The sequence below is a fragment of the Dipteris shenzhenensis genome, chromosome 25 (genome assembly GCF_047967505.1).
Source record: "Dipteris shenzhenensis isolate YYH24624 ecotype China chromosome 25, Dip_SZ_1.0, whole genome shotgun sequence".
In the NCBI taxonomy this organism is placed as follows: Eukaryota; Viridiplantae; Streptophyta; class Polypodiopsida; order Gleicheniales; family Dipteridaceae; genus Dipteris; species Dipteris shenzhenensis.
The window spans coordinates 8,975,946-8,997,895 of NC_141620.1; the positions used below are offsets into that span (position 1 = coordinate 8,975,946).

Here is a 21,950-nt window from a genome sequence, read left to right on the forward strand (position 1 = left end):
TGAGTGGCAAGGGTATGAACTATTTATAGGTCTTCGCTATTTTTGGCGCCAGGGCCCGAGTCTATAAAAGAGGCCCAGGGGGTTCAGTTCTCAGTGTGCAGTTGGGAGCAAGTCTCGTTCCCAGGTGCTAGGTCTGATCCTGGATTGTGTCGCGGACACGCGCCTGCATCTTAGCGTAGCCCAAGGCCCAGTGGCAGATCCAGGGCTTCACAGCGCCACCTGGTGGTATGGGACACCAGGCTGGTTTGGATCTGATTGGGAGTTCGTGCCAGTAGCTCAGCTCGTGGCTCGGGGGGACATCTTCTGATTCGGGATCACATCCCGTAGATGTCACGGTTGGGTGGTGAGCAGCCTGCTCAGTTCTAATGTTGTGTGTGGTTATTTTGCAGATCAGGGGTTTCAGGAGTGCTGGGACGTGTCAGGAAGTCTTTCTGGCTCTTTGGTTTTCATCCACCCAGACCGGAGTTTCATCTTTTCTTTGTTTGGGTTCGCTATCAGGCAATCTGAACTTTATGGACAAACAGGAATTGTAAAGTCTTTGGTGATCCTATATTTTCCTTGTTTGGCTTTTTTAAGTGTTCTCTGCAACAATCCTTCTTTGATTGCTTGCAGTGCAACCAGCCCATATCTGTCATGGCAAAAGACTGCTGTAAATCAGCCTTAAAATCTGCAATTTGTTCCATATCTGGCCTAGTGATAAGCATGTTATCCACATAAAATCAGAATTAAAAATTCTGATGCACTCTTTCAGACATAAAGAGTGGCCTCGCTTGGGCTATTCTGAAAGCCACGGGCTGTCAAAAATGCATGTATCTTTGCATACTTTGCTTGGGGAGCCTGCTTCAAGCCATAGAAGGCTTTTCTGAGCCGGCAAACCATATTTTCAGAACCTAATTGTTCAAAACCAGGTGACTGAGTGACATAGACCTCTTCCTGAAGATCGCCATGAAGGAAGGCAGTCTTGATGTCCAGCTGATGAACCTCCCAATGCCGATGAGATGCCATAGCAATAACACACCTGATAGTAGTAATGCGTTAGGTGGGAGCAAAGGTCTCCTCAAAGTCACTGCCGTGCTGCTGTGCATATCCCTTTGCAACCAAGCGGGCTTTGAGGCGGTCGACACTGCCATCAGCTTTCCTGTTCACCTTGTAGACCCACTTTGTGCCAATGGCACGCTTGCTTGTTGGCAAGTCACACAACTCCCAAGTGTTGTTTGCATGAATGGATTCAAGCTCAGCCTTCATGGCATCCATCCATTCCTTACTGTAGGATAAAGGTTCCTCATTGCAAGCAGTAGCAACCAAAGCTACAGCCAAATAGTTTCCATGCATCTGTTTATGCACACCTCTAGTGCGGGCTGGCAAAAACTCAGCTTGTTTGCTGTCCCTGAGTGTGTCCAAAAGCCATCTTGGGACTGATTTTTGCTGTTTAATGATGGCACTCTCCTGTGCAACTGCCTGCTCAACAACATGATCATCAACTAAAGGCATATCAAGATGAGCAGGAGCTATTGGAGAAGGATGTCCACTGGTAATAGTGTATGGCACAACACTCTGCACTGCCTACTCTAGATCTGTGGGCAATTGAAAGAGAGGCAACAATGTATTAAAGACATCTAAGGAATCAACAGTAGGCTGTTTTTTGCAATCCAGCCAAGGTAAAGGCACATTTTCAGTGAATACAACATCCCTACTGACAATGACCTTGCCCGTGCTGGGCTGATACAACCTGTATCCCTTGCTCTCTGCACTATAACCAATGAATATGCATTTTACAGCTTTGTCTTCAAGCTTGTGCCTCAACTAAGATGGCACATGAGCATAAGCCAATGACCTGAACACCCACATATGAGAAATTTCAGGTTTGCGAACGTGCCATGCCTCGTAAGGTGTGATAGTCTTCAATGCCTTTGTGGGTGCGCGATTGAGCACATAGTTGGAGCACATGACAGCATCCAACCAAAACTTATTTGGCAAAGACTTTCCTTTGAGCATGCACCTGCCCATTTCCATCTCTGACCGATTTTTCCTCTCTGCCAGCCCGTTCTGCTACAGAGTATAATGCACTGTACATTGATGAATAATACCGCGAGCTACCAAAATATCAGAGAATTCATGGGACATGTACTCTCCCCCCCTGTCAGTGCGTAGAGTAAGAAGCTTGTTCCTTGATTCATTTTCAGCCATGGCAAGCCAATGTCTAAAGCATGGGAACACATCAGATTTGGCCTTCATGCCATAAATCCAAGCAAATATGGTGTAGTCATCCACAAACGTAGAAAAGTAAAGGTAGCCCCCAAGAGATGTTGTCCATATCGGCCCCCGCACATCACTATGTACAAGGTGAAGCTTCCTGGATGCACCAACTATCCCATCCTTTGGAAATGAGAATTGATGCATTTTGCCCAACAAGCATCCCTCACAAACATGTTTAACTGGAGCATGCATGGGTGGGAGAGAAACCACCATGTTTTGTGAATGCATTTTAACCAAGCTTCTGTAGTTGAGGTGACCCAACCTCGAATGCCATGAGTGGGAATCTGAAATTACAGATTCAGTCACCAAATTTGCCTCTATAGCAGGCTGTTTGTCATAAACATCAAGATGATATAGCCCAGAAGAAAGTGACCCAAAAAGTACTATGATGTCATCGTATTGGTTGTCATACACGGCACATCGATAACCATCAAAGAGAACCCGAAAGCCATTCAAGGTGATACTGAAGTGACTCAACCTGGCCAATCCTTTTCATGGGATATGATGCATTGTTGGCACATGTCACTGTGCCACCATGTGGAGCAGCCCCCAATGTCTGAAAGAGTGATCTACAAGAAGTGATGTGCTTGGAAGCACCACTGTCGAAGCACCAATCTGACTTAGAATCTAAGACAGACAAGGTTGTAGCATGCTTCTCTAGATGGTACTGGCATGTCACCGTGAAAGCCCACTCATGGTGAGCAATGTTTGCTGCCTCATGACCATGATCTGGGGCAGCAGCAGTAGTAGTGACATCAAGTCCCTTCTAATGCTTTTGCTTTTCAGAAGCGATGCGCTTGCGACATTCAGAAATGTCATGTCCTGGCTTCCGGCAATAATTACAACGTTTTCTGTTTTTCTTCTTTGCATCAAACGGGGCAGAAGAAGATGAGTGTCCAGCAGTAGACGAGCCTCCAGAAGGCTTGGGTTTGCTGTAATTTTGCCCGTTCTTTCCCTTATTTTTGTGATTAGCGACAAAAGACTGATTTGCAATTTGAGAGGCTGCATGATTTGTGCGACTCTACTCTTCTTGCAGGAGAAGGGAAACAAGTTGGTCGAAAGTGTAAAAGTTGGGATTGCCCATGGCAACCAACCTCAATGTAGTAGCAAACCCTTGGTAGAACTCAAGAAGTCTATTGAGTGTCGTGGACACTACCTGAGCATCTGAAATAATTTCATCCACATTAATGAGCTGCTCTTGAAAATCCTTGATTTTTGTGATGTATGCATCCATGCTGTCCCCCCTCTTCCATTTTGACATTCTTCAATTGCCTGCGTAAGAAAGCAACACGTGCCTCATTGCGAACCTAGTAAAGGTGAGCCAAGATGTTCCATGCAGCCTTTGATGTTTTGCAAGACCGAAAGTGAGGAATTATATGTCTCTTGACTGAAAAGACAATGATAGAATGTGCTTGGGCATCTCTTCCATCCCATCTGGCCTGTTTGGGTGTAGGAGGTGTGGCTGGAGTAGTCGTAGATCCAGAGGTGGCTGTAACAGCTGCACCAGCGGTGGCAGTAGATCGAGAAGTGGCTGTAGCAACTGCACCAGCTGTAGCAGTAGCAGTAGCAGTAACAGAAGTGGATGCTACAAAGAAAGGTCAAAGATCTGATCCTGAGACAATACCCCCAAAAATTTTGGCAACCAGCTTCACCATGTATGACCACATGGGATAATTGGGTCCATCGAGCTTGTCCTTAGCTGAGTAACATACCCATCCAATCGTTGCTTCCCATGGCAAAAATAAATCCCTGAAGGAAAAATGTGCGCTCAAGAGTAGCCTCAAGGCTTTCACTGCAAAATGAGCTGGCTGTCCAAAAATGACAGCAAATGTCAGGCATCGACCAACCAAAAACTGACTGCTCAAACAATGAGCTAAATGCACGTGTTGTCCCTAAAAATATGACCTGCAAAATAATATCTGTCCGGTCAAAGGACCCCCCTTCCAAAGGTAGCTGTCCTGCAAAAATATCAGCCCAAAACAAGGGGCAAATGTCTGCAAATGTATCCAATGATCGATTGAGCTATACATGTCCCAGATGGAGGCTGTGTGCCCCAAATTTGACAAGACAACAAGGCTAAATCAAGGGGCAAATGCATAATATACCCGAATTGAGGTGACTAAAGCAAATGTCACTGCAATGGACAGCAAATCTGACAAAAGCCCCAAAATCTGAGAGGGCAAATATGCCAAAAAGAGGGCAAATTGGAAAAAGCCCCAAATTGTGCTGCAAGTTGCAAATGTGATTCAATGTGCTGCAATTCCAAGCCAATGTCAATGTTCTTACATGTCAATGTCTACCAAATGCCCAAAATTGGCTGTACCAAGCCAACGTCACTGCAATTTTCAACAAAATTGACAAAACCCCCAATTTCTCGAAGGGCAAAACTGTCAAATTTGGGGCAAATGACTAGGGAGAGTTTGTTCGAGCTCCAGTAGAGAAGTTTGCGCCAAACACTCTCGAGGACCGGGCAATCTGCTGCTCTACTGATTATATCAATACCCATCTAGCATCCAAGATCTCACTGTCTCGTCCCGCAGTATCCAACGGAAGCCAAAGTCACTCCCCCACTCTCGAATCTCCTGTCTCCCCTCAAAACCTATGAAGAAATCGATGGATTTTGTCAGTTGATCCGTGCACCCAAGGCCTCACAGTAGATAGTCAGGGCTCCTCTGACTCTCTCCAAGCTCACTGTGGTGCCCTCTCCGTACAAGGCCGTGTCATCTGCAAACTCGGAGTCTAGCAGCTCCTCCTGTCTGATTGGGAGCCTCAATCCTGTGAGGCCCGCTACCTGCGATCTCAAGTAGTAGCCCAAATCCTCTGTCACGAACAAGAAGAGAAAAGGGGCAGACCGAGCGCGAGAGAGGAAAGGCCTCGCCCATGTGTCCACCGACAAGCATCTGACTAGAGCTCCCCGCATCAAGCACAAAAACTCCTCTAATCCATTTGTTTGAGAAACCCAAGGTGTGTATTTTGAAAAAAACACTTTATGGTCTCAAACAAGCTCCCACAGCTTGTACCTAGATGAATCCAGGAACATTCCCAAACTCATCCTCTAAAAACACAACATAGTGCATTTTCAATCTCATGATAGTCACTCACAAGGTTGAAAACCATAAACTCCATCATGCATAGCAGGGACTAGCTACTATGACATCCCCACTGACGTCATCAGCGCCCAACAGTGGGTGTAGACCATAGTATAAAAATATGCTCTCACACATACAAATCCACACACCCACACATACTTGAGCATCCATTTATACAAAGTCTTTGTACTGAGTTTCTGTCGGCACTCCAGAGGTGAAGGGCAGACTCAGCCATGATGAAAGCTAGCACTAAAGGAGAAGGCTAGCTCCCACAGCTTGGTATGAAAAATACATGCCTACTTAGTCAGCCAACCTAGTTTCACTTTCAAGGACTACATCGACAGACCTTTTGTGAGAGCCATGATAACATTCCCGAATCCCAACCAATCCTCAAATGTGCAAGGCGTGAAACATCCTCCATTTCCACTACGTAGCTCTTTTTCACACAACAGAAAGGGCTAACCTTGGTTCAGTGTCCAGAAAATTGAATTGCCGCTGATCAACCGGAAGTAAAATCTGCAGAAGTTGCCTCGTCTTTCCCTCTTGCAAAGCCTCTTGCACTGCCTTCTGTGCCTGCAAGCACAAACAAATAGATGATGGAACCACTTGAATGATCAAGCAAGACGTAACATGTTACTGAATATTGAAAAAATAAGAGGGTCTGTGACAAACCTGTTCAGTAACCTTCTCGATTGTTTGCGGATTAGGAACCCTTATAGTTCCAGTCATAGCAGCAATTCTTCTGTTTGATATGACACATGTTTTCTTCCTCCAAAGTGGACTGAATGGTCCAGGCTCCTTATGACGTTTAATTAAGGTACTTGTGAAGGTATGGCCACTATGACCCTGTAGCATGTAGGTATTTGAGCATGAGACAATTCCAGAAGGCCCCGCCATATGCCAATGATGCGCCCTACGCCAGATCGGTGCTGCAACATAGAAGATCGCATACAACCTTTTAACATACTGCACGGTACGATTTGGTGGAGAACAAGAACGAAGCAACAGTATTTACGACGCCAAATTCAAGCCAAGAAAAGACAAGGATGCCTATTTCAAGCGTAAGATTCTCTGAAGGAAATCCAAAGCATTTAATCGAGAGACTTTGAGCAAGTTGCCCCAGAATACAATGTCCAAGACCAATAGCTTGAAATGCTAAACAGACCACGTAGACATTGAATTTTGAAGACTGCATCTCAACGCCGTCAATTCCAGGACTTTCGACGTAGTAACCTATCGGTGTCTCTTATATCCGGCGGATCAGGACGGCATATTTACAATGCAAACCAATGGTCATTGAGAAACTAGCGTCATGCAACATTGTCAACTCGTGAATTTTCGGTGTACTTAGTCTCCGTTCCGACCATCACTCAAAGGAAGGTTATGTTTTTATTGTTTTCGGACCGCATAGCATACACATTGGCGGCTATTGTCTTGCATTTGTTGCCCTGCTCCGAATACCAATGCACGCTCGTCGTTATGCTTACCAACACGTTTCCTTAACTGCGACTTTCTCTGCGCAACGTCTGTCTGACTCTGTCACACTGGCAACTTATCCTTATCTCATGCGTCTCTCATGTTGCTATCGTATCAAGGCAGACGTTCGACGTACAAGTCAAAGTCGTTCGACGCACAAGGCAAAGACGTGAAGAAACTTAAGCGTAAATGGTATCGTGTTCAAACCAGGCGTCTAGTGACGGGGTGTGTATTCAATGATCTAGCACCTTATGCAAACGGCAATTCATGGAGATAGCCGCCGATGAAACGAACCTCTTGTGCCTTGGAAGCTGCGAAGGATATGATTGAAGCAGGGGAGTGGTAAGACTTTATCGCATATCCACCGAGGGGCAATTTGCCACGTGTGTAAAGGTCACTCTTAGGGTGACACTTACTAGAGGGAAGTTTTCCTTTCTCAGCTTCATGAAGCCACATGTCACAATCTCTTAGACGTCAATCATCTAATGGTGGATTTTTACTTATTTTGGGAGGATAGATTTGGCCCCATGCAGCAAGAATAGGTTTTGTGGTGCGCAATTGATTGAAAACTAGTTGAAAGTCTTGATAAAGGTGATCTGTTCTGCAACTTTTCTCATCTCTCCCCTCTCCTGCATATTTAGTTCCATATTATAAATTAAATCATACAAATCAAGTTCGTTGGGCAATTCATATCCGAATTACTTACCTGCGGAGAAAGCCTCGTGATTGCTTAATCAACAATTCAAAAAAACAAAGGAAAGTCAAGGTAGCAATATGAGGAAGTAGAATTCAAAGGTTGAACAACAAGCATTTGTTGGACCTTAGAGGAGAGATCGAAAAAGTTATGCTAGATCTAGTGATAGCTTTTGCGTGGAACGAATGCTAGAAGGTTTGTGAGGGGCAAGTTGCTGCAATGATTTGGTGAAAGGATTTTAATTTTCATGGTGAAACAGAAGGGAGCTAGACAGAGATAATGGTTGGGCATGAGACTCTAACATCTGTTCAGAATCCTTCCCCTACCTCTGGTGCACGTAACTTCTTCGGAGGAGTGTTTGAGACTGGCAAGGCTGCTATAGCACGTCAAACGCCTAGGTTTGAGCTTCTTGACCACAATAGCTTTGGCAAGATAGAGGCTCTATCCGAGAGAAGTAGAGAAATACCAATGTAGCCAACACAACCAAAAGGATGATCAACGAACCAAGGTGCCATAGCAAACTAATCCCCAATAATCCGAGTGTGAAAAGAGCTTTCGGTACTAGGTGGCAGTGATGAGCAAATAGGAAAGGCGGTTGGGTTGATTTTAAGGCATCAACTCCTTACCTTATTGGAGGCGTGAGCCTTCGTTGAGAGTAAATTCGAATTTGAAAGATCAGTATGGGTTGTTGAGGCAATCTCGCTCAAGGAGAAAGCTGTTACAGGAGCTTTACAATGCAATGCGGGTCTATCATCACTACCATAATCCTCATCGTCGAGGCTTATCATCACTGCCAACAGCAGTGGATGCACAGGGTAGTATGATGTGGAAGCATCTAAATCCTCGAAATGGTGTGGCGTAAATTTGGAAGGATCAACTGTAGCTAAAATGGTGTTGGCTCTTGATATGTGGCCTTTCATGAATCGGGCAGGCGTACACGTTGTGGTAGCTGCATTGATCACTATTCATGCAACTCTCTGGGTAACGAATCCTTTTTTACTGGATGAACAAGCGAATGCGATTGGGGGTTTCCTTAGCTTCTAGCACAGATAGCCATAAATCATGAACCGCACATCCTCAAGGTCCAAACTCTCTCCGTGGACGCACAAGAGCCAGCAAGAATCACGATGATCACGTGTTACTTGGGAGCTGGCAAACCAAGGTTCTCTCTCTCTCTCTCTCTCTCTCTCTCTCTCTCTCTCTCTCTCTCTCTCACACACACACACACACACACACACACACATCGACCATTGTGTGTGTGTGTGTGTGCACACACGCGTTTGTAACTGAATCGACCATTTTGTGCGTGCGTGCATGTGTGTGTGTGTGTTTTTGTGTGTGTGTGTGTGTGTGTGTGTGTGTGTGTGTGTGTGTGTGTGTGTGTGTGTGTGTGTGTGAGAGAGAGAGAGAGAGAGAGAGAGAGAGAGAGATTTGCTTTCCTTATTGCCATTAGGAAAAAAGGGAGCTCATTTTGGGGCCCTGTAAAAAATTCGCTATTTTCTCTTTTATCTCTCTTCTAAAATGTGGGAAAAGCAATAAAATACAGATATCTGTCTGTTTAGGACCACAGGTGTGTCAGTCCAAGGAGAAATAAAAAAGTCCTTTCAAATAATTGAGAAGAGGCTGCATTAAACTCTCCATATAGATCCCGCATCTCTTTCGACGGTAGCCTCTCATAAAGAACCCATCACTCCATCACTAATCCGTTTGTTTTAAAATATTTGAATGGTTACCACGAAAGATTAGATGAGTTTTATAAAAAGCAGACAAGATGAAGGACCAACCCTCACGAAATGGCTGCGTGCAACCATGTTGTTAAAGAAGAACCTCAAAAGAAGCGACTACACCATTTACATATTGATTTAGAATAAAAATATGCGCAGCTACAGAAAAGAGAAAAGGTTCCGCTTGTGAATGCTGAGCAAAAGGAAAACATGAGAAGAGCAGGCTCCCAACATATCGACTTATGGTGCGATGGACAAATTTACCCAAAATGTCCATTAAGAAATTCGAGCCCTCCATTTTCTAATTCGACAACGCTATTGAGGTTTGTGGGTGACGAGAACAATGGAATATATGCATACATTTTGACTCAATATTCAACTGTGGAAATGTACAAGACATTGTATGTTCGAGAAAGAACGGAGGAGGACCAAGAAATGTCGATAAATTTAGACTTGAAAGAGCAGTTGCAAAGGGAAATCGAAGAGCATTCAAAGACAAAGAATGAGCTAAGGAGAGCAAGAATGAAGAGAATCGTTCTTGGAGAGAGACAACGAAGCAAGAGAATTCGAAACATTGCGGAGTAGAAAGCTGGCACTGGAGGATGTAAGCGCAGAGTACAAAAAGCAAGGTAAGAGTACATCTTATTTAGCCATTGTATTTGTATGTATGTCTCTGTCTTGCAAGAAAATCTGTAATATTGCAAAGTTTACTTGTTGCAGGGAAATTTTAGGACGTGAGAAAGAAAACATTGATTCTAATTTAATTCCTATCAAACAAATGAAGGGTTTAGTCTCCAGTGTTGTTTTGCAAAGAACATGATGGAGGAAAAGAAGTTTAAGAAGGTAAAACGTGAAGTGCTTGAAGACTTTGTATCGAAAAGTAAAGCTGATGTCACGAAAATTCAAGAGGCTCTTGATGTGAGCGGAGTGAGCAGAAAGGGATATGCTTCAATATTTAGAGTTGTGTCATCGACATTAAAAGATCAACGGATAAAACATGTGTTGTTACCAACACCGGCATAAGTGTGCAAGGAAGGAGGTCATCTCAACCAAGAAATTGATAAGTTTATTAGACAATACTTTCATATCGAAAGTGTATATGAAAGTGAAAAGGGAAGCACTACATATAATGCTTGGAATAATATTTTTGTAGATCTTGAACAATTGCAGAGACTTATGGTTGAGTTCTACAGTATCACATCTGAAGAATGCAAAGGAGTTTTGAAGTTTGTTGTAAAGCTCGATGAGTGTGAAATCGTCAAGGAAAAAAAGATAGAGAAAGTTTTTATCACTTTGATGAATCGAGCACTTGATCAATTGATCACAAAGTCCAGCTCAAAGTACTTTAGTATCCAATTGAAAAAGCACGTATGGTGGTTGGGCGCATTTGAGGTATGTAAACTATCGCCTTCTTTTTAGTATTTGCTCGAAAAGTAATAAATTTTATATCATATATCTTGAAAACCTATGGTTTTAAATTACAGGTGAAGACTGAGGACCATGCAGTACTTTATTGGGTATTTCATCAAATAGATATACCATCAATTATCAAGAGTCAAGTCCAAGGACGCCATCTTCATGTTCCAGGGAAGGGTGATTTTCAAATTGAATGGCATATGGCAAGTGACCTGAAGACACTGAAGTGTATGTTCAATATAAGCAAAGGGGGTAACTCAAAATCTCCTTGCTTGTACTGCAACGGACCAACGCATGTCCTAGATTCTAAATGGTGGAAAAGAGCACCCAACAGAGATAAAGTAGATAAAAATTTCAAAGCAATTCTTGAGATCCCATTATGCAATGTTCACATTTGTACATTGCATGCATTATGTAGGATCATTGAGAAACTTGTTTTCCTATATATTGGACTTGCATGGAAACTTCGCCTTGAGAGCAGAAGAAAAGAGGCACTACTATCTTGAGAAGTAGTGCCATCAGAAATTGGTCTCCATGGAGGAGATGTACATATTACAAAGGATCTTTAAAAATCTACAAATGGAAAAGATGTTCCTATCAAGCCATCTATTGGTGGAGTAAAGGCTAGAAGATTTCTGTCTCATCCAGAGAAAAAAAAAAAGGCAGTAAAACAACATACGTATCAAGAATAAAGTATAACTTGTGGAGAAAAGTCCACAATGCTGTCAAAGATCATCAGGCAGATGGATTGGCGAGAGATGTCAAGGCAGAAGTGTGGAAATGCTTAGATAAACTTTTTGTTTTTTGTGACTAAGCCACCTTTAGCAAAAAGATCAACAAGCATTTGAAGAAGCGGTAAAGAGTTTTGGAAAGCCAATGAAAGAGGCTTGGACAACATGTAACATCACTCATTACATGGTAAGAACAATATCCTTTTTTTGTGCATGGTTTTTTTAAAGAAAACAATCTTAGTTTTATATATTCTAATGCCCACTTGCCTATGTATCAAAACAACATATAATCTACAATCACCTTCCTTTCTTTGTAAAAAAATACGGATGCCCTACAATTTGGTCCACACAAGGAATGGAGAAATCACACTACATGGCACAAAATGCATTCTTTAGACATACAACATTTTGGAGGAAAATAGAAAGCCAATAGTTTAAAAGAAGTGTTCCAGTGGTTCTATTGAGAGGAATATTACAAAGACTTCAAGCCAAGAAGAAAGTTAACACATCATAGGTTAAGCTAGCTTTCAGGTTGGCTCAAAAGGAAAGAAGGAGGCAGATTTTGGAGAACTCAAATGTAGCACAAAGACATGCTCAGTGGAGACAAAGATATTTGTAAACCACAAATGGGTAGATAGAAGCTAAGTGCTAAACCTTGATCATCAATTGGTGTCATCAAATGTAACAAATTTTTTTTTTGCAATGACCAAGACTTGGATCTTTCATTCATAAGAAGTCATTGTATGCAACCATTGAAATATTTGAAATGTACTACATATATTTCTATTTCAAAATGTACATTGTTTTTGTCACAAATACACATAAACATAACTAAGACATTCTAAAATGACAGTGTTCTCACAATTCAACCTTACTTCTATTTTGTAAAATATACAATGCCATAGAGGCTATCCTTCCAATGGTTTGCCAACTTTGCTTGGAATCTTTCTTTTAACTTTGATTGGAGACCTTTTTTTCTTGAGCTAAGGAGCAATTGAACTCTTCTCATCTTGTGCAAGAGTTGTTGTGCTCGCAGTTTGCTCTTCAACTAATTTGTTGGGAAGGGCCACCAAAGAAGGCTTTCGATTCCTAATGAGCTTATGCTTTCCATAAGCTTCCAAGGAGAGGGGATACTTTACACCACAAGCTAATGCCCAGGCAGTATATGTCAAAAAGTAGCCAGCTCTTGAGCCTTGCTTTTTCAGCATAACACCCAAAAATAAGTAAAGTAGACCGCTTCTCTATCAATATGATCTTATCTGTTTGCCATGATGACCACCCAAAACTTTGGAGAAACTCTTGAAAAAATAAGTAAGAGCAACCCCATCATTGCTAAGCAATTTGCTAAAAACTAGTATCTTCGCAGCAGATAGGTCTTTAATATAATGAGAAAGGCTTGATAGTTTACCAAGCCCAAGAATTCTACTTCCAGCCGCCCTCAGGAGGAATGTGTCATCTTCAACGAACAACTGCCATATGCAAAACATGCTTTGATTTAAAACAAACCATCAAATTGCATATCTAAACTCCAAATGCAAAAAAGGTAGGTTCCTTACCTCAATATTCTCATCTTTCTCTGGTATATCATCATTTAACAAGGAGATACCCATGTACTCCTTACCCTCGGAGCTGTCACTGATATCCAAGCTTGCTGTGAGGTTCATTTGTGCTTGGGTTTCCTGGAAGATTGTCTCATCTACCTCTTCATACATTTTGGCTTGCTCAAAACAAATGGACAATGCTTCCAAAGCATCGAATTTGTCCTCCAGCTCTAACAAAGGATCGTCCTCAATCCTTACTTCCTTGTCAACCCTAAAAGATTGTGCAATAAGGGCAATTGCATAATCTTCTCTCAAGTATGTCATACAACAAGACATACTTTTTTCCCTCAATATTAAATGAGGGAAGAATGGGCACAGTGAGGTCAGAGCTCTCAGCCTCCATGTCATCCACTATGACAGCATCTCTTAGGGTCTCATTTTTTAAGGCCACTAGGTCCAATGTTGCAAATACAAGCTCTTCCTCTGTCGGGTTGTACTTCTCTTCCACTTCTGGTAGATCTAACTTTTCCTTTGTTTCTTCTTCCTCATCGCTATCCTTTGGGTCCTCAACTGATCCATTAGCATAGTGTACATACATGGCAAATGCAATTGCCCTTGTGTACAGTGCATATTCCCTTATGGCAGTCTTCAAAACTTTCAAACACCTTGTGCATTTGATACCTCATCTTGTCATTTGCAGCAGTGTCTTTGACATGTACAAAAATCTTGCTATTAACAACGTTTAATCCTTCAAATGTAAGCTTGTGGAAGGATTCATACATGTCTCCAAGAAAATCCTTGTGCTGTGTCAGAAGAGACTGCAAATCCAGCTCCTTATTGAACATATCATGGTATTTGTGATAGTACAATTGGCATTCTGACTTTTGCAGGAATTCAAAGAGTTGTAGTTGGGGTGACTTCTTTTCCTCCTTCTCCTTTCCCTTACCAACTGATTGTCCACCTTTGTCTGAACCCTTGTCATTGGGCTTTCTTCTCTTTACTACATCATACAAAATAAAAAAATGAGTCTTGCACATATAGCTACAAAGAAACAGAAGCACTCATATAGAAATTCTTACCAGAAGATTCCTCCTCCTTTACAGCAAAAGTTGAGAGGTCAATGGTCTTCCTGACAGGTCTTGGTGCATCACCGATGCACCTAGATGGTTAGCTCCTCCTCTTTGAAAGTTTGCAAAAAAACAGGATATGACTATCTTTATAATTAAATAGACTGAATCACGTTTTCTAGCAAAAAGTCCTATTGATGCAAAAACATCATGTCCAAAGAAAATTCAGGTGAATCTGCAAGATAGTTGTCTTGATCATTCAAAAGATGAAGCAGATGACTACTAGCTGATGCAGTAGAATTAGATAGATGAAGAAGACAATTGGAAACGTAGATCAAGACTGTGGTGTATTTAAGTACCTGTAGCCTTTCTCTCCATGGCTCTTTGCATAAGTATAGGTAGGTGGGGATGATGATGGGAAAAAAGCAAGGTCTAATGTATTGTCCGGATGAAAATGAGGAAGAAGATGAAGATTCAAAACTGTTGAATGGATGGAGAAAAGTGAAGATAAGAGGAGATGGCAGAGATATCTATTCATCATACTTGTCTACCACACATGCCAAAACTGGTCTTCAAGGTACTATATTTAGAGTATCTAGTGATTGCATGCACCTATTTTTAGACCAAGCTACCAGACTTAATCATTCCCGTTGTCATCTCCATCTCTAGTTTCATCTTCTTCCCTAAAGGCTCCTGGTCCTTCCCCTAGACCCACTACATCTAGACCCAATACAGCTCCAGGTCCTTTCCCCAGACCCACTACAGCTCTATCTCTCAACCCATCAAGCTGACACCCATCAAACTGTTATCCACACTGACCCACTACAGCTCAAGATACATCAAGCTGACAACCATCAAGCTGGCACCCATCAAGATCTTCTCAAGCTGATACATACTAATAAGGTTAGTACCTTTTGCTAGAAAAGGCGATATTCATGTTTCTTTAGGAAAACTACTCTAAATCGCGTTTTTAATCTAATTCTTGCACACCTAGCATATTTTTCTAATAAACGCGATATATGTTTCAATGGAAAAGAGCCTCAAATTGCGCTTTTTGGCAAAAGAAGTTATTCTCTATGTGCTGTGTCACTGGCACCTAAGGAAAGGTGAGGTCTACACAATCACAGATCAAGAAAACACTATTGCCCACAAATATAGTGGATTCCTGTGGTATATATGAGTATCCGGATTTGTTCAATCCATGGCTAGCCCTAGTGACTTGTTTGTGGCTCTTGCATAGGTGCAATAAGGGGGGGTTGTTGGGGGGATGATGGGAGTAAGGGGGGGGAGGGGGGTTGTTGAAGGGATGATGGGAGTAAGGGGGGGGGGATGATGGTAGTGATGCAAGGTAAGGATATGGTGTAGGGATGGAGGAAAATGTAGATAAGGGATGGAGAAAAGTGTAGATAAGTGGAAAGGGCACAATTTTCAATGCATGACACATCTGTCTTGTCAGCCACATGTGTGGAAAATGGCCTTCTAGGTTCCTATGCATTTATTTCGTCATAATTTCTTGCACACATTTTGAGGCAAAACCACCTCTAAGTAGAGTTACCCTTCATTTCATCCCATAATTTCTTGCACACATTTTGAGGCAAAACCACCTCTAGATAGAGTTACCCTTCATTTCATCCCATAATTTCTTACACACATTTTGAGGCAAAACCACCTCTAAGTAGAGTTACCCTTTATTTCATCCCTATCTCTAGTTTCAGTTGCCTCCAGCCTCACTACCTCATCAGCTCCAACTTCCTACCTCACCACTCCAGCTCCAACCTCACCACCTCCAGCTCCAACCTCACCACCTCCAGCTCCAACCTCACTACCTCATCAGCTCCAGCTCCAACCTCACTACCTCACCACCTCCATCACAGAGTCCCACTGCAACTCCAACTCCAACCTCACCAGCTCCACCACCCACTGCAACTCCAGCCACAACCACCCCAGCTCTACACACAAGCCCAAGTAAGCAATCTATCTCCTATCATTGGTTTATCCCGTTGTTAAGGTGAAATAACCTTTCCATAGCTTTTTCTCAAAGACACTCCCTGAAATGTTTTTTTGAGCACATCTCATCTACAATCTAGGGTTTAGGAGGATGGTGGAGTACAACTGATTGATTAGATTGGGCTTAAGAAAAATTTGTTCAAAAATGCGATTTGAGCTCTTTCTCTGTTTTTCTCTTCCATATCGCATTTTCTAGCAAAAAGTCCTTCCTCTTGATGCAACAATTTCAGGTAAATGCCTAATAGCTGCTGCTGATGAAGTAGAATTAGATAGATCAAGACTGTGGCTTTTGCACAAGTATAGGTAGGTGGGGATAATGTAGTGAGCATGTATGAGGTGCCTACATAAGGACCTCACTCTTTTTCATTCCATAATGCAAGTATTCTGAGTTTGTGTCCACTCTACTCTTTCTTTTCAGTTCACCAACATGGTATCAGAGCCATTTGATCCCCCTTGATCCATTTCTGCCACATCATCATCTTCTTCTCCATCTTCTTCTTCACCATCTCTTCCTCTTCTTCCCAAAGTTTGCTTAAGCCTGTTCTCCTCTGGTTCTCTACCATTTTCCACGCCCTTCTTGCTGGAGATCCACCTGAAAGGGGTGAACCCCTGGCTGAAAGGAATTGAAGAAATACGTGCTCGTTTCGTCGCCATTAACATGCAGTATTACATGCAGTTCATCGACCTTTGCTCCTGCATTTTCTCTTAGCATACTCCATACTTCTCGGGAGCTAGTCCATACCTAGAGCTATCATGTGCTGAAATTTAAACAGCAATGGTTGCATATTCAAGCTGAAAACAAAGAAAAACCAGTCGAAATTGGAGAGACTAGCTATGGCACCCTGACGTGTTTTTGCGCCTTTTCTTCTCAAAGGATCTTCTGTGGTATATCAGCTCTCTTTTGCCTCAAAAACCCAACACATGCTAAAACCGGTCTTCAAGGTACTATATTTAGAGTATCTAGTGATTGCATGCACCTATTTTTAGACCAAGCTTTTTAGAGTATCATTCATTTTTGTCCTCCCTATACAAGCTTGTGCACACCTAGCATGTTTTTTTAATAAACGCGACATAGGGTGTTTTTATGGAAAAGAGCCTCAAATCGCGTTTTCTAAAAAAAAATGTTATCCTCTATGGACCAAATACTGGCACCTAAGAAAAGATGAGGTCTACACAATCACAGATCAAGAAAACACTAGTAGCAAACAAATATAGCAGATTCCTAAGTGGTAGAATGAATACCTAGAATTTTTATGTCCATGACTAGCCCTAGTGACATGTTTGTGGCTCTTGCACAGGTGCAGTAAGGGTGGGGGGGTGGGATGATGATTGGGGGGGTGGGGGGGGTGATGATGGCAGTGATGCAGATCAGAACTACTAGAGGGATGGAGGAAAGTGTAGATCAAAACTGCTAGAGGGATGGAGAAACTGTAGATAAGAGGAAAGGACATAGTTTCCAATGAGTGTCACATCTGTCTTGTCAGCCACACATGTGGAAAACAGTCTTCTAGGTTCTTGTACATTTATTTCCTCATCATTGTTTGCACAAATTTTGAGACCAAACCCCCTCTAAGTAGAGCTACCCTTCATTTCATCCCTATCTCTAGTTTCAGTTGCCTCCAACCTCACCACCTCCAGCTCCAACCCCACTACCTCACCAGCTCCAACTCCAGCTCCAACCTCACTACCTCACCACCTCCATCACAGAGTCCACTACATCTCCAAATCCAACCTCCCTCACTAGCTCCACCACCCATTGCAGCTCCAACCACAACCTCCCCAGGTCCATCTCACACCTCCCCAGCTCTAGCTCCAGTTGTACACACAAGCCCAGGTAAACAATCTGTCAGAAGTCATTGTTTTTTCCTATTAGTAAGGTGAAATGACCATTCCATAGCTTTCTCTCAAAGGCACTCTATGTGTTGTTTTTCTGAGCACATCTCATCTGCATTGTAGAGTTTAGGAGGATGGTAGAGTCCAAACTGATTGATTAGAGTAGGCTTCAGTATATGTGCTCAAAAACACGATTTGAGCTTGTTCTTTGTTTTTCTCCCCCATATCGCGTTTTCTAGAAAACTTTTAGCATGCTGGGTGTTCCTGGGGTATGTCCAAAGATATTTGCTGAAAAATGCAATTTGAGGCTTTTCTCTATCTTTTTACACCATATCGCGTTTTCAAGCAAACTCTTAGGTTGCTGATTTCCTTGTGATGTCTGGGTTTTTTTCCAGGAGAAGAGCACAATATACTATGGCAAGGACCAAAGCAATAGCCAGAAGGAAAGGAAAAGGACCATACATTGCAGGGGCTGCCACAACTCCATCTAGATCTAAATCTTCAAAGAAGGGGAAGCCTGTGCACATGCTAGCAAGGAACAGGAAGAAAAGAGTAAGCCAAAGAAGATCTATCCTGATGGAGATCACGAAGGCTTAGAAAGCCATAGGATATGCAGTACCCATGGCACCATTCCAGAGGCTAGTCAGGGTAGTATGCATGAACTGGCATGTGGAATTTAGATAGCAAAGGACTGCACTACTTGCTCTCCAAGAAGCTATTGAAGAGTGGCTCATAGAGTTTTTCATGGACACCATGATGGTAGCAAAACATGCACATAGGGTCACCATCATGAAGAAAGACATCCAAACACTTGTCAGGGTTAGATATAGATATGACAAGATCCTTAATGCAGAGGATTGGGATGATCTGAAAATGAGGGATATCTTGTTGATACCTCCAGCAAGGAAACCTAAAGATGATGGATTCGAGGTTGTAGAGGTGTTTCACCAACTTCATACCAGAGGCAAGGTTGCCTATGAAGAGTCCCTCAGGGAAAGAGTTAAAGAAATAGTGTCTGTCTTGCAATCCCAGACATTAGTGAGGATGGTGCAAATTCAGCAGAAGCTCCTACAACTTGGACCAAGGATCAGAGTAGCCATCCAGACTGTGAATGATGACCTGACTTGGGACTTGACAAAAGATTGCATCATGGCTTTAGCACAGAAAGAAAAACATGTGACTTGCACAATCATGCTTGCAGCTCTATAGTAAGTATATCTTTCTATGTCAATTGTGTTTATGTCTTTGTAGCATTCACTTTTTCATAAGCTAAGTGAAGTTATTTTTGGTAGATTTTTGAAGAGTCAGATCCATCAGAGCCTTCAGCACTCTAAGTATATAGTTGATCTAGCTATATCTTTCAAGCTAAAAGATAACAAGACATCAACCAAAAGCATTTCCAAGTGATTTCGTTTTTGTAATTTGGATGTGGTTGATATGATTCTCCTCCCATATTGCTCAGAGTATGTTTCCTGACCTTTTCCACTACTACCCTCTGTTGTCAAAATCCTGATTGTTTAAATTAAATTTACACCCTCTTGGTCTAGTCCCCTCATGTTTCTCTTGTAGCAATCATTGGAGTAAGGTACATATAGATATACAGCAAAATCTATGCTATACATTTAACTCCTTAAAGGGTACCCACCAGGATTTGGAATTGTAAGTCAATCATTGTCTATACTTTTTCTCTAAAACACGATTTTCAAGTTTTCTCTTGAAAAGTCAGCCATATCGCATTTACTTGCAGAAGTGTGAATTTTATAATTTGTTGCCCTTCACTCCCATTGTAGTTATCTCAAAAGACTAATGGATGCACTAGACCTCCGTGATCTAAAGTTAAAGATGTTAGATTCAGCTCAGCCAATGTCATTGTAGGTACAGTAATCATTGTCACTTATCTTTATCTCCCTCTTATTTTTTGCACTCTTCATAGTCCAATATAAATCTTAGCTTTCTATTTTGATAAAACAGACACCACAATAGGAGGATCCTTTTTCTTGTGGATGGAGGACTCTCATCAGTGCCAAATATATGATTGACACATACTTTTCAAAGAAACAGCTTGAATTTGTGAGTGCTTTCATTGGATACTATTTGAGAAGTTCTAAATTTAATGCATTGATACAAAATATTGAAAACATTCTTTGTTTTTATTGCAAATGAAAGAGGATAGTTTTGGCTCTGAATATGTACATAGCTTTAGAGCAAAGACAATTATGAAGCTGCTAGAGCACTCTTCCCCTTGTCTAGCACCAAGCCAACCAGTCCATACAAGAGAGGGATCAAAAGGCGCTGAGGATCTCCGAGTTGAACAAGAGGCTCAGAATGTCCTAGGCACTAGCAATCTAGAAGACATTCTAGAAGGTGTCGGTGTTGATGAGTTGCTTGATCTTTTCCAAAAGCTCGAGCCTATGCACGAGGAGGCAGGGACATCAAAGCAGCACGAGGCCAAGCTCGAGCCCCTGGACGAGGAGGCAGGGACACCAAAGCAGTAGGAGGAGTCAATGCAGGAGGAGTCGATGTAGGAGGAGACAGTACCGATGGAGGATGTGTAGCGGCAGGATCCACACTAGAATGTAGAGGAGCTAGATCCACAGTAGGATGTATAGCAGCAGGATCCACAGCAACAGTAACCTGAGCAGCATGTGGAAGATTCTCAGGAGTCTCCACTGCAAAAAAGTCAAGAGAGAGATTCTGAGCAATAATAGAAAAATAGATAATACTTGTAATCATTTTGTATTAATACATCAAATGTTAAATATATTTTTTGGTTGCAAGTAATACCTTAGTCAATAGCTTTGTATTATCTGAATTGTTCTATTCACAATGTCCTTGCATTGAATTTTGTTTTCGCTCCTTTGAAGTATCTACAAAAATAAAATTTTAGCAATATGTAAATGTATTATGCAAATGTAAAGAGAATCAAATTAGGAGAAACACAGGGTGGTCAAATTAGGAGAAACACACAATGGAAACCAACTTACTTTCCTGTTGTTCAAAATGAATGAAAATTCTTTGTTGATATTGTTCTCAGTCTCCATAATAATGTCATTACGTAACTGATAGGGAGTGCAGCATTGTCCCAGTGAGGTCCCAGTGAGATGGATGTTAGAAGGATGTCATTCTCAATAACATTGATTTCAATTATTGGACCTGATGACCTCTCGTCTTGGTCCATTGCCACAAGTTTTGTGCCTATCATCTTGCTACATTTATAGTAAAAAGAGAAAATAAAGTTTTGCGAGGCAATCATGTACTTAATGTTGATGGAGTTATGAGCAACCTCATAATACACATTGTTGGCCACCATTCTATCCCAACCATTATCCAAAAATTTTAGAATTGGAACTTCATCATACCCTTTTTCTCTGAAAGTCAACATGGTTTTACAAACTTTAACTGAATAATCTTGAAAAAGCTCTCAAAAACTATAAGTGGCATGAAAACGTTGATTTTAACTATCCTGGTAGCAATATTTGGTTTCAGGGAATGCTATACTTCCGAAAGTAGTTTGGCTCTGTAGAATTCTGTGATGCTGCCATCAAGGACTGGCCAATCAACTGTATACCATGCCGGGAGATCTTGCTTTTTTAATAAACCCTGTGAGTGAGCATTGTCCATCAATTGATTAAAATGATCATCATAAAAAAGTATACTTGATTCAGCCAGGGTTGTTGATTTTCTACCTTGGTATTGTAGCTCCCCAATAGCATGATGTAAAGCATCAAAGAATCCTAGTATGCACTCCAATGGTTGCCACTCTTCATATGATGAGGGATATATATTTGAACAAAAACAAAGAGACTGTCTGTCATCGAAAGAAACAAATATTTCATTTTAAGTATTTCATTACACAAATACACTTACAATTGGGTCTATAGTGTGGAAGATAAGCAGGATGATCCCGTAATACAAGTTCTCCGTGCATGTAGACATGTTGTATCCGAACCTCTGTGATGCATCTTGTGCCTTCCTTTTTTACTCTGAAAATCTTTCACTCTGCCCTTCCAAGAAGCCAAAAAAGTGTTAGTTGATTGCTACTTTCTCTGCCCAAGCAATAGAACCCAATCTCCTTTCACCACTACTATCTACCGTCCACATTCATAGTATTGGAAA

General features: G+C 41.8%; 1 protein-coding gene across 7 annotated transcripts in view; it reads right to left on the minus strand.

The window, feature by feature from the left end:
• The window catches only part of LOC147885411 (uncharacterized), a 49,107-nt gene extending 41,972 nt beyond the window's left edge, over positions 1-7,135 (minus strand). Inside the window, exons 1-3 of one of the 7 annotated variants that reach the window (XM_087396525.1) lie at positions 7,070-7,135; positions 6,018-6,274; positions 5,809-5,918 (exon numbers count right to left, since the gene is read on the minus strand). In XM_087396525.1, the coding sequence (XP_087252651.1) occupies positions 5,809-5,918; positions 6,018-6,242 (335 nt within the window). In that variant the 5' untranslated portion in view covers positions 6,243-6,274; positions 7,070-7,135. The other 6 variants (XM_087396524.1, XM_087396527.1, XM_087396529.1 and 3 more) reach the window with 6 other exon arrangements.
• Between the last annotated feature and the right edge of the window lie 14,815 nt (positions 7,136-21,950).